At 38.7% G+C, this 14,247-nt stretch overlaps 1 protein-coding gene across 1 annotated transcript; it reads right to left on the bottom strand.

Moving 5' to 3' along the window:
- dll4 (delta-like 4 (Drosophila)) lies at positions 1-7,891 on the bottom strand. The gene is made up of 12 exons (XM_026233110.1): positions 7,684-7,891; positions 7,409-7,518; positions 7,012-7,272; positions 6,678-6,735; positions 5,777-6,040; positions 4,131-4,191; positions 3,729-3,859; positions 3,335-3,504; positions 2,665-2,884; positions 1,813-2,533; positions 1,225-1,333; positions 1-990 (listed from the first exon to the last, which is right to left on the bottom strand). Exons 2-12 carry the CDS (start codon positions 7,460-7,462, stop codon positions 985-987), a joined length of 2,055 nt encoding a protein of 684 aa, XP_026088895.1. The 5' UTR covers positions 7,463-7,518; positions 7,684-7,891; the 3' UTR covers positions 1-984.
- Between the last annotated feature and the right edge of the window lie 6,356 nt (positions 7,892-14,247).

Here is a 14,247-nt window from a genome sequence, read left to right as displayed (position 1 = left end):
GATGAACTTTTTTTTTATTCTTCAGATGTTTGTTTTCTTATAAATATGCATTATATACAAAATAATAGTATAAAACGTATAAAGAGCAGTGTGATATTATTAAATTAACTCTGGAAATAATCACTTTTAAAAAAATTACATTTGGTTCTGTATTCTCAAAACTAATTGTAGGCAGCCAGTGGTGAGCAGTCGCTTTGCTTTTCTGTTTCTGTCCACTTCTTGTCTTGTACTCATGGGCCGTGTTGCATAAAAGAAGTCAACTGAACTTCCTCTTGGATCTTGCTGGCACAGTTCTGCGTGTTAAGTTATTTTTCTTTTCCTCATGTTGATTAAATTCTCACAAAACAATCCAAGAAGACCCTGGGCACAAACATAGCACTCTATTTAATGTTTTAAGGCTTTTTTGTGAATTTTCAGCTGCTTACAATCTTATTGTAAAGAGGAGAGCACAAAGTCTGCTTGATTGATGTTAGCAGTTTTTTTTTTCTTTCCAGACATTCATAGCGCTCATCGTTGATTTGTTTGGGTAAGCTGAGCTCTGATTGGTGCTCCCCTCCTCGTTCTTGCATAGCTGGCAATGCTGGTTGAAGGTTTGGAAGTCCCTGGCACCTTCTATTGATTACTTGGCGGATGACATGTCCATGATTACCGCAAAATAATCTTTTTTTTTTTTTTTTTTTTGAATAAGTTCCCTTTTCCTTTCAGTCCTCGAGTGGGGGGGGGGGGAAACATACCGTAGCAGAATAGTTCAGAAATCATCCAGGACTGTACACGTTTTGTACACAAACACTTCTTCAACATAAAACTAAACTATTGCATTCGATGAGCAGGACCCTGCTCTCTCCAGTTTCTCAAGTTTCTCAGTGCAGCAGTGGACGTCAACATAAACCTCCAGTCTCTTAAGTATTTTTGTAAACAATCCAGAAAGTGATTCTGCTTTGATTGTGTTTTTGTCTCCTCTCTTCATAGACATCGGCCTGTGATTTATACCTGTGGAAAGAGTAAAAACAGAACGGAGGCTTAGATCATGCTTTGGAATTGATGAATTGCTCTCAATACGTACAGAAGAATGTAATTTTAAATATGTAATTTAAGTGCTATATTAAGTACTATGTCCAGTAGGCTAGATTAGTAGTCACTGACAGAATGATAAAACTGGGAACATGGCCGGTAGATCCCTGCTTGAAACATGCAGACATTAAGAAATGAAGCGATCCTCCTTACCTCAGTTGCTATGACACATTCACTCCTCTCCTCTGCTATTACAAACACAGACTGGTACACGGAGTCCCTTGGGGAACATATCGTTGATATCCTACACTCTGGCTTTTCCCTGCACACACAAATCACGCTTCATGTTAACACAAAGTAAAAGCACATGGGGCCGCTATTTATTGAGCGGAGATGGGGGTGAAAGCATCCAGCTCATTTTTTCGCTTTATAGCGTTTTGTTCTTTTGCTTTGTTTACAGAGGCTGATGCCTGTTAAGAGGAAAAAAGCGCCTTTGTTGTGCGGTCCAAATCAATAAAAAACCTTTAACGGGGTAAAAAGGCTTCTTGCTGGCAATGCCTTTGGGTCTGTGTGTAAAATCCAGATTTAAGTGCGTAAATGTGTGTTGCGGTTGCGGATATCGAGGTTTAACTTCTTTTAGCCAGTATTGACGTTCGTATTACGGTCATCAAGCCAACGCTAAGTGCAAAGGTTAATATAATGTGCAGCACTCTAATGTAGCATGACCTCAGCATGATAAAGCAAATACAATTCATCCAAACACCTCTGTTTATCAAAGTGATGTAAAATCCATCTCTTTACCTGTACATTCTACTCAATGGTATTTTCTCTTCTAAACACTTTTCGTATTTATGACTTTTGTCCTCTTGGGATACGATGTCCTTGAACTCTTTCGATGAATTGTAGTCCAAGTGGCAGTTCTTGTGTATGTAATTTGATTTGTCAGGTGTGCAGTCCACCTCCAAGCTGACCTGCTTATTAGTGTTCTTCAACTGGGAGGTGGGGATTAAGTTGTCTCTTTGCGATTCCGACATGTTGTTCATCGCTTTGCCTCGAGTCCTTTCTCCGGATGCCTGCCTGTGAATGTGGCGCAGGGCGATGACCACCATGCAGAGCAGAACCACAAGAGCCACCAAACCTACGGCCAGAGAAACCGCAGCCCACTGGAAGCGGTCTTGAGTTTCTTCTTTGGTCACGGGAGCGGTGACGGAGTAGTATTCACAGTGGGGTCCAGTGAAGCCGCTGGGGCAGAAGCAGGCCGGGGGGTTTCCTGGGATACCCACGCAGGAGCCGCCGTTGAGACAGGGTCTGGACGAACAGGCGTTGGAGGGCCGGTCACAATTACGTCCTTCGTATCCCGGGGCGCAGGAGCAGACGTAGTTGTTGATGCGGTCGTAGCACATGCCGCCGTTAGCGCAGGGGTTGTTTGCGCAGTCGTTGATGTTGATCTCGCAGCGCTGGCCAGTGAAGCCCGCTCGACAGCTACACATGCGAACACCCCCCAGGACCACACACAAGCCATCTGTGGATCAGTGGCACAGGTGTCAGTGACTAATTTTACATAGATATGCATGCACACACACATCTGGATCTCTGCATCCACAAAATTTCAGAATTGAAAAGTTAAGAGGCAGAGAATATCGGTTCTCGTACCGTTGGCACATGGCAGAGTTGTGCATTTGTCCACTCTTCTCTCACAGTTCAGACCCGTGTAGCCTCGAGGACAGTCACACGCGTAACTGCGCCCGTTGTCTTTCTCGTGGCATTTACCGCCGTGAAAGCACGGGGAGTCTGCGCAGGTGAGCAGACTGTGTTCACAGTGAGTTCCCTCAAAGCCAGACAGACAGGTGCAGATGTAACCTTTGTCAAGATCCTATAGGGTGAGAAAGGAAGCAGATGTTTCATACAGCTATTTATGGAGCCATTTGCATTGTTTTTTGTTTGTACAGTAATTCTAGATGTTAAGAAAGAGGCTTTTCATAGAATGCTTGGATCCATTAATAAGGTCATAACATGAACATTGATTAAACCTGAAGTTTTTCCAAGACAGTATTAATGAATAATCTGACATTGAGGGATGATAAAATTGCCTTCAATATCAAAGATGGTCTATCATATTTTAGTGATTTATTTTTTTAAGTCTATTGTTAAGAGGATTTATTTGTTTGTCCTTATTCCAGTCCAAATTCACATTCAAATACAAAAATAATAAATTAATTAAATGCTTGTGGTTTAATCAAATTCATTAACTCGGATGCATCCAAATCACTCAGCGTCTATTAAAACATGAAGGTTTTGGAATTTTCATGAAATAATTACTCACCGAGCAAAGACCTCCGTTCTTGCATGGGCTGCTGTCACATTCTCGCACCTCAAGCTCACAATTGACCCCCGTGTAACCTGGCCTACAGGTGCAGGTGTAACTACCCTGACCTGTATTCATACATGTGGCTCCGTTCACACATGGCTTGTGATGTGTGCAAAAGTTCAAATCTATTTTGAAGGAAATAATAAAAAACGTGAGCCCTAGAAAGGGTCATATTTTTCAGCATCACCTTAAGTTCTCCCATGTTTCAGTCACAGATCTACTTATTCAATCTTAAACTATCACTGAGTTAAAGTGCAGTAAGCTCTATTATTACTATGACCCCGAGGTCAGTGAAGACAAGAGTGAGAAATTTAGTAAGTTACTGTATCTTTTAAGGCTTTATGCTTACCTTGGTCACAGAACAATCCACCCCAGCCCTCCTTACAGTTGCATTGCCATGGTTGCTGACAGGTGCCGTGTTTACAAGCTGGATATTTCCTACACTCTGTGCAAAGTTTACCCTGCCATCCTTCTCTGCACCTGCAATACACAAATATGCCAAAGAAACACTTTATATATGGTTGTTTTTAAAACCCCACTAAAGCAGATATGCGCATAGGTCATTTTTTCCATCAAACTGTATCTGTCAAAATATTTTTAATGAAAAAAGCTGAATAACAATGTTACTCTATAAGCCTCATCCTGTATGTGGGTCAGAAGAGAGCAAATACTATGTAGACGTATGCACGTATGCAAAGACAGGGATTAAGAGGAATATTCCACACTTCATACACAGGCTTTGTATACTTACACACACTCTCCAGGTTTGGAGCAATTGCCATTCGCCTCACTGCACCCCTCCAGACAGATCGCTGCATTAAAAGTAAAAGGACTTGTTAGTCAAAGGATCATGGGTTAACAGTAGTTAAGATATAATGTGTTGCATGTCATTTCCCCCATGTTTTTCTCTACCAGCTTATTATGCGTTAATTAAAAAGTAAGCCTTTCAGAGACTGATTCTTTAAATAGTGTACAAAACATTGATTTTGTTTGTTTGAACACCTTATTTGGTCTGAACAAGCAATTTTGGCTTAGCCAGATTTTGGGCAGAACTACTGTAATATAGTTCTGACTTTTAAATGAATAACTGTGACGGACTTATTCTTTACATTAAGCTTTGTGGTATCTGAAACCAGACTGGACTGGACTAAACCGCTATTTCGAGATTTTAGTACATTTTACAATAGGAGTAAAATCCACAATTGTATTGTAGCTTTAAATTACTATCAGCTGCTCTTGTAAAAAAACAAAAACAAAAAAAAAAACTGAAGTTTACCACTTGTTCATTATCAGCATAGTGCATGGCTATTATCCAATTACATCTCTTTCACTGAAAACAATTTACAGAACCTGTCTGGCGAGGTAACTTGCTTTAGATGCGGGTAATTTACTGTTGCCTGTGTTGAGCTGTCTATGACATTGATTTCGAGCGGGTACACGACCTGCACTGAGCTGCTGGTTAGACCACAGCAGATGCTCTATCCCAGTAACGGACAGCTGCCCCTATTGTTGTTTGTAGTCTGTGCGAACCACATTTGCAGCTGCTACGCTGGAGCGCAACAATGGGGACTACAATTTCGTGGCGCGTGGCGGATAATAATGGCGCGATTAACCCGGCGCGTGCTTGCCATGACGCTCGTGCAGGATTAAATTACCAAGCACGCGCGCTTAGAGTATATACAAACTGTGTAAGCGCCCTGATCAACACCGTGCATTTTCAGAGAAACTACAGCAGTACAAAGAAAACGCCGAGAGCAAAACACACAAGACTCAAATGAATACAGTCATACGATCGGCAAACATAAGCTTTTCATTAAACCCGGGACCATCTCGGCACACTGTTTATATTTAACGTTACTCCTGCTCGACACAATTGACGCCAAACCGAAGTCAAAATCCAATCTTTAAGACCCTGAAGGGACATTTATCTTTTACTTGTATAGAAATAGAAGAGACATTTCAAAATCGTGTCTCATTGATTTTTTGGAAGCTAGAAGGTACGAACAATATCGCCTACCATGACATCATCGGATGGAACATTGACAAAACATTAAACAAACAAAATATTTTAACATTAACTATTACACACACACATATAAGTGTTATTTATCAGTTACTTATAAATTTGCATATCACAAATGACCTGTGAGTAAGTTTAATTGTGCTAGAGGTGACAAAACATCTCTGGTTGTTCCATTTCTAAAGTCTCCTATAAAAATTCATTTTAAAAGTTTGATCCCTGATGGAATAACTTAAGGTTTGCTGGCAGCACTGTTAACATCACTCATACATGCTCTGTTTTGTTCCATTGAAAATGAGTGGTACAAGCAAGACTCCTAAGCAAAGCCTCACTCTTCAAGAATAGAGTCCAGTGGATTGTGATCTCTGATTGCTTACGTTCTTCGCAGTACTCCCCCTTCCAGCCAGGGAGACAGGATAACTGCCCATCTGGGTTGCATGTGTAGTGGCCAAAACGGTCGTCCCTGGGCGTGCATTTTTTGGAACAACTGTCGCCGTAGTAATTTTCACTGCAGATGAACCGGTAAGAATAACTTAGCTCCGTCTGCTTCCCACTTTGAACATCCGGAGACCATTCAGCCCCTACTTCCAACTTTCTTTGGATGGCAAAAAAGCTGATCTGCAAGTCAGGGTTGTATGTGTCTAGAAAAAAAGGAGAAAATTGTAATTAGGCCATTGCTGAATTATTATTTTATTTTGTTTCTTTTTTTTCACAGGTTAAAAAGCTTTAATGAAATAAGTAGGTCAGAGTGTGGCATGATATTTTTCATTTTAAGTTTTCTGAAAGGGTCTTAAAAATGAAAAATGCAGACCAACTGTAAGTTCTGGGAAGCTGACACATTTGGAGTAAAACTTATGTTTAAGTTTCCTCTTCCTTTGAGTTAAGCAAAATATTCCCATGGTATTATCCCATTCTAAGGGCGGGACAGACAAAGGTGTAAAATACAGGAAAATGCAGTCGGATGGTTTTGGCAAGCACTGTGTATTCTCACCAAAGCCCACTGCGCTTTCCCACGCCAAAAATAAACCAAAGGAAGTTCAATTGTGTTTGAGCATGAGAATGCAAAGGTGTTTGAAGCAATAGGAAAATTGTTTACAAATTTGCACATTTTAAATGAAACGTTGTCTTAGGATTTGGATACATCATACCAAGGTTTAATAAAATGTTGGAAACGAAATGTATATATTAAAAAAACGTTCTAATGAAAATACAAACTTGAAAATCAGGATATGGACAACATCGAAGTGTCGCCCTCTAGTGGATAAAATCGAATCTTACCTACAGGTAGATCCGCGTGAGGGGAGTACCAGGCCTCAATAATCAATGAAAATGAACCCTAGGAGGAAAAAGAAATAGATTTAGGCCTTTAATAACTAAAACACAAGATACCACAAATCATTAAAGCATGAAAGGATGTGTATAATGATGTGCCTATAAATAAAAACTAACTGCATCAAAACTAACTGCATTAAGTGATAAAATAACAAAACTCTTAGTCTACACATGTTGAACCTGTACATTACAAGCTGCTGCAACCCCAAAACTATAATAAATCACATCGCCTTCTGTTTTCAGCTCACATACGATCAAAAGGAGTTGCATTTGAGCTTACCGGCCAGCCAAAGTTGAACGGCAGTCGAATCGGTGTGCTGAAAGAGCCACCTCCCATGATTCTGAACGAGTCTGTCCCCAGCACGGGCGTTATGGCACTTCCAAAGATACAGTCACCTGGAGACACTACCACCTGATAGTTTTTTAGGCAAACTCGGAAGAATGTCCTGCATTCAGGCTTGCATGCATTGCCATTTGCGAGCAAGCCGTTGAAATTTTTGAACTCGTGAAGGTCGAGTTCGAAAACACCAGATCCAAATATCTAAAGGGAAAAATTACATGCATTACTACATTGCACTGCAAACACTGGCTTACCTACAAAAGTGCTCCTTATACTGGAGAAAAACATTGAGAGGAACGGGGTTCTGCTGTCTTTCCACAGGACCTTGGATGTTTACCTGCGTCAAAACGGTCGTGAAAATTGCGATGAGAAAGGTGAGCCAAGCTGCCATGCTTTTCGATTCTCCTGGGCAGCCGCGTCACCCACGATTATATTCCCCGAAAGAGCCTATTCCAGTGAAAAAGGGTGCAATGAAAACAAATGCCGAAGAGTTAAAAGGTATATCCCCCTGCGCGTCCACGCTGCACGGCACTTCAGTGTGCAAGAGCACTTCAAATTTCCAGGTTATCCAAAAGGTGAAGGTGAAACTAGAATATCAGCATCCAGTCTTACCCCTCTTCGTCTTAGGATATCCACGGAGCATGTTTAGTATTCCACAGTGGGCACACCGATGTGTTTATTGTCAATGGTAATGTCTTGTTTTGATTCTAAACTTTGTGCGTCAGCACTGCGCAGTTTTTGTATCCTCGCGCTTCTCATGTAATTCGTGAATGAAGACTTGTTTCTTACGTACTGCAGTATTTATACTGGCTTTGTGTCCGCGCTGCTCATTATATAAACTGTCTATCACGAAACGCCGCCCACTTTATATACTCAGCCCCCCTCTCTCGACAACAATGATATCCACATTTAATACCCACCACTACGCGGATGATGACCAATTGAGCGCGAGTTATTATTAACAAGCCCAGCATCTGTTGACATATTTAAAGCAGGCACGGTTAAACGCTGATCATTTCACGGCGTGCAATTTTCCCTTATCCCAAAAAAATAATAATAATAAAAATAAAATAAAAAACAGAGAAAACTTCGCACAGCGTTGCCTATATGCGCAGCCTGTTACTTCTCGTTTGTCCCCGTTCCAGTCAATTGCGCGGGTAATTATATCTATCGAAAGCGTGCACGGTCAGTGTAGGGTTATATACCTTACCTGATGTTTCGGCGTAGAGCCTCTTCTCTAACTAGGATAGTAGGATAACGCTGCGGTACAGTGACCCAGAAACCACTATAGTGATATTTGAATGTGAAGAAGCTCCATAAAAAAAGAAAATTATATATATAGGCCTATATATATATATATATATATATATATATATATATATATAATTATATATATATATATATATATATATATATATATATATATATATATATATATATATATATATATATATATATATATATATATATATATATATAATTATTATTATTATTAAAAGAATCAAAGGCTCACTCCAAGTGATGCCTAAATAAACCCTGATTAATAAAATATATATTGAATAAAATTTCCTCATCTAATTTGATACATGTGCTGCACGCGCTGTCCTGTCAGCCTAAATACAGCGTGCCATTATTGTTGAGTCGCGTGCCCCTCGTTAGAAGCGCGTTTCGAGGGCTTTCATGTGGCTTTCACACGGGCCTCTGCCAGCGATGGGGTGAGATAACAATTCAGCTGTATGATAATCAGTTTTTATTTTGTCATAACCGCCATAAAACACATCGTCTTCTTTTCCCCTTAACAACAACAACAACAACAAAAAAAAGATAATGTAAATGACTCCAGTTTTACTGCGGTTTAATTTTACTCTTTAACCTAAGTGCCATGGTGTTTTTTGAATCATTCATTTTGGATGAGTGATGATAATAATTGCGACATGTATAGGTGTAAGCCTGTATTATTAATGACTTGTATTTCGAAAAAAAAAAAAGATATTTACAATCTTAAAATTAGTTTAAATGCAAACATAGCCAACAATGTATGAGCTCAATAAAATGTGATGTAATATATGTAAACACTCATAATATACAATCTTTGCATATTTAATTTCTAATAGGCTAAACTAATTAGGCGATTTAAAATTAATTGGAAAATTTGAGTTTTTTTCATGAAGCACTGGATTGTAACCTATAGCTATGAAAATAAATATCATTGCAAATTACAAAGAAGTTTAAATCGAAAGTAGCCTATTTCTAGTTTGGTTTCCATTAGGGATGTCAACGATTAATCGATGATCGATTAATTGTCGATAAGAGATGCAATCGATTAAGGCTATCGATGGTCGGTTAACCGATTCAATGTTGGGCTGCATGCGGCTCATGCGCACTCAACACGTGCGAGCGGCTGTGAGTGACGGTGACGATATATAAAAGCATCATCATTCATTCACAATGTACAAATTAAGCTTTTAATGTGATTTAAACTTTAAAGTACATTAAAATAGAAACAACATAAAAGTTCTTCAACATTAAATGCAATAGAAATGTAGTTACTAATCATTTCATCAGATAACTGTTTTATATCGTGCGCTTTGCAGGGCTGCGGGACACAGTGACAGGACAGGTAGTCTATTCATTCCTACAACTTGTTAATTCATTCCTACGAATTATTAATGTGGCAATTGTCCATGTTTCATTAATTTTGTTCCCTAAATAACCCATGATTTAAGTGAAATAAGGGAACAAATTAATAAATCGAACGAATTCTTAATTCATGAAATCTTTAATTTCCCTTCCCATGTTTACCACAGTAAGAGATGCGAAAACAGTTATTAAAAGCGAAAGATAATAAAATAAACCTGGGAAATTAGAGGGTTAGACTATGAAGATTTAGGAAAAGAAACGATGCCTAAATATACTGAATTTGTGGAAATTCGTGACCAACCGGCAAACCAGAACAAAGCCGCGTAAATGAAGACTATGGGGTCCAAAAGCATGGTCGCGAGCTAACATTTTCCAGTTAACCTATTATTCCTCTAATAAACAAAGCTTTTATACCACACTTGTCATAATCAGATCTTATCATTTCTAAATAAATAATTGCTGGATTCAAAACAGCGATTAATAGGCGCTGTGACCGACACATTCCCGGAGCATTCACTGCTGTCACTAAACGGTGACGCCGAGCATCGTTCACAAGTTTCTGCATGGACCTGACTAGGGCACAGGTTCTAAGCCCTGGGACAAAATGGGATGCTTTAAGGAAAATTTATAGCCTACTAAGTAATAGGCCCAACATAAAATAACAATTTGTTTTCATGTTTTTTTTTTTTTTTTTTAAATAGGCAATGCGAAATATATCCGACTTAAATAGGCTAATTAAGATTAACGGATTTAAAACAGAAGTGTGGGCGCTCCATAAGTTCACAAAAAAAAAAAAAAAAAAAAAAGGATGACAACGCATTCTGTTTGTTTGCTTTATTTTACAAGAGCACAAATCTTCTGTTTTTATTGTGAGTGTGCACAAATGAAAGTAAACACTTCTGCGGAAAATATATATATATTTTTAATGTCTCAGCTGTTTCGATCGCCCCGGAGCCTGCTGCACACGTATTCTAGCGATTCAAACTTACATCGCAGTCTGTTCATTATCAAAATAAAATGTCAACTAAACATTAAAAGGTTACACTGGTCAGTTTAAATAGACCGTAGTATACCGGTCCTCTCTGCTGTTCCAAGGACGTTTTTGCTCATATGAAGATGATCATCTTTTCCGTCTATATGCGAATGCGTGTTAAGTACAAGCCTAGTTTACATTATAAATAATAGTTTAACATTCAAATACATTGCGAATATGGAAACATTTCGATTTGTGCCGAATGAGACATGAGCAATAACCTCCAAATAAATCTAGCCAAAGCCGCGCTCGCTCATCCTCGACTGCACGCATGCACTGTCACGATCTAATGCGCTGTATGCCGGATTTTTAAAAATCGGACATTTTCTAGGACAGAATCCAGCAGGATCAAATTAATGTGAGCAACTGTGTTTTGGTGCAGCAGCGCCGATGTAGTTCACTTAATGTGCAGCGCAGTCACACGCGCTCCACATTTCGGATAATTTTATACAATAATGTCAGTTGAAAACATTGCAATTGTGCTTTAAAATACAACAACGAGCACCACAAAACCATTTAAAGATGCGCGTTCAGCGTTCTCCGTGCGGGATTGGAAACTGTCAACAAAGTAAAATGACCTCAAAAGAATGGCGCGCTCTCTTCATTTTATCAAATGATCATAATCGCATCTATTCATTTTATAATCCTGCTGCTAGCATTTTATTCAGACTAAAACCTCTTTAATTCAAGTGAGAGCGTTTTGTGTGTGTGTGTGGCTTTTGCACATCCTGTCATACCGCTGACTGTGTGCCTGCAATAGACGCATTTTGCAGTATTATGGTTAACGATTAATCGATTAATTGATCGTTAATTTAAACGACGATCGATCATGGAAATAATCGAAATTTGACATCCCTAGTTTCCATATTTGCCAGTGTCCACAGGCGTTATTGATTTTTGATTGGGTGTGTTATTGTACTGTCATGTCGCTTGAGGATTTTCTATTTACCATCTGGTGGTACATTGAGCGCGCGCATTCTCTTCTGATCGACTGACTGACTGACTGAACCTGTTCATTTAGCTAGAATCGATAGTGTGAACAGAGAGAGACTCGGCGCATCCAAGCAGTGCATTAATTGCATTACAATAATGTGACATTTTCAGCCGTGTTTCCATTTGCCAGAGCGCTCTGAACGAGCCAACTTGAGAATTTGAAGCAAACGCCTGATGCATGCACAGGTGGCGAAAGTGCATGAAAGAGGGTTTAATTGCTTTGTGGTTAGCTGTGACATTTGAGCTCTTAAGACAAGGCATCATATAGTTTCTCTGGCTATCCTGTCAAATTTAGTAGTAAGCCGAAATGACAGCTTGAATATCTCATTATCAATCACTTATTATGGTTACAGTTTATAAAATAGGATTAAGTTCAAAACAAGCTCAATATTTAAATATATATTTAAATCATAGAGCAGCCATACAGCCAGATGTGGTTCATTGATCCCATTAGGTCTGAAGTTGAGGGAGGATATAAATCAGCTTATTTGCTAAACTATAATTCCTTTTCCTCCATCCTCTGTTGTTTATATATATATATATATATATATATATATATATATATATATATATATATATATATATATATATATATATATATATATATATATATATATATATATATATATATAATTTTTGGGGGGAAATATATTTATAATATTTAGAAATTGTAATTACCTCACATGCATACATTTTTATCAGATTATTATTAATGGGATTCTTTTTATATTAGCTTTTGGTCAATAGGGCAGTTGGTAGTTAGTGGGAAGGGCAGCCATAATGATAAATAATAATTAATATGCCTCACTTCACGTTTAACAGGTTAGTGTTTTTATTAAACATTTATCAAGGCACTTTTAAAATGGAATTCTAGTGGATGTTTACAAAGACCCTGATATGTGAAAGAAGTGTTTGTTGATTTGCTATTATCATATTCAAATCTTGTCTGCTTTCGAATATATGCAGAGACACAATATTTATCTTCTTCTTCTTTTTTCTTATGAAGATGATGTACTGAAGAGGGTTTATGAGTCATATTTACACACCTGCCATCCCGATGGTGGCCAGAACAAATTAAACAATAAAATGAAAGAAAATTCATGTAGAAAGAGTGAGAGTAAGGGAGAGAAAAAGTGATGGAAAGACATACCCTTTTCACTGATATTTATCTTATTTATGAACTGAATTAATTGTTAAAAGCACAATTTATAACAAATTATCCATAGCAGAGACATGTTTGTTTTGGCTTATTTTGATTAATCAATCACTGATTTTCAGTGGAGAAAGCAGTGCATTAGTCCACAATGCCACAAGGCATATCAACTCATTTGTTTTGCAACTAGTAAAATAGCAATTCCCAACTCAGCATGGTCCAAATCAGCCTGTTTTCATCAAATCATTAAACAGGGTTTATAGTCTGATGGTATCGTTTTTTTGCACCCAGGAGGTTGTGTAGAAAGCCGGTTTCTGGTTTGATAGCTGTGGAAAACATTGCCTGTCTTATCTCCTCTGGTGCCATATGTCTCAAATTAAACAGACATTGTGCAAGCAACAACTGAGCATTTATAGATAGATTTGTTTCATGCATCCACACTGCTGATGTTCTAGTGCATTGTGCTTAATGTGGAAAATTACCATTCTTTGTCTCTTTTCAAAAGGGAGATAAAACCAATCTTCGAATAACAAGTTATTTTAAAGGGGTCATATGGTACGATTTAAATTTTTCCTTTCTCTTTGGAGTGTACAAGCTCTTGGTGCATGAAGAAGATCTGTAATTGCAAAGACTAAAGTCTCAAATCCAAAGAAATATTCCTTATCAAAGTTAAGACTCTGCCATGCCCCCTTAAAACGGCTCATTCAAACACGCCCCCACACGTCTACGTCACTATGTGGAAATATGTTCACGCAAAGAAAGAAGGTGTGGTTTCAGTTAGTGTTGAAGCAGCCATGTCAGGGAGATGCTGTGTGTATCTAGGCGAAAGCAAAAGCACTTTATTTGGCCTTCCGAAAGTAGATGCATTTAGGAAAGATTACTTACAACAGAACAGCCACGCATTTTATGGACGACTGTTTCGTAAACCTAGGAGAGGAGGTAATTCGGGCTTTGCTACGAAAATCTGGCGCTTCTGAATCAGCTACTGTAAGTATGTTTTGTTATTAGGTCAAGTATTTGCTATTGACTGTTCAAATGCAGAGTTTTGCGCGTCGTGTATGTATGTGTGTGCGCCCGCGCGTGTGTGTGTGTATATGAGCGAGATAGAGACAGGGTCACAGAGTGGAGTCAGCTGTCTTAACCGTCCGTGGCTTGTGTACTGCAAACACATACGAGCTTCATCACTGTGTCAGTCACACCACTCTGTTCCCCTTTCGAGCTTGAACTGATGGTTAAACTAAGGATATTATTAACTGTCTTTACATTTATTTTGAAAGATGAAGCTCGCGATTATGGAAAGGGACGTTACATTTCCGACGAGTGCTTGTGTTCAGCCAATCACAATGCACTGGATCAG

This window comes from Carassius auratus, chromosome 45, assembly GCF_003368295.1.
Source record: "Carassius auratus strain Wakin chromosome 45, ASM336829v1, whole genome shotgun sequence".
Lineage (NCBI taxonomy): Eukaryota > Metazoa > Chordata > Actinopteri > Cypriniformes > Cyprinidae > Carassius > Carassius auratus.
This window is presented reverse-complemented; position numbering and strand designations above follow the sequence as displayed.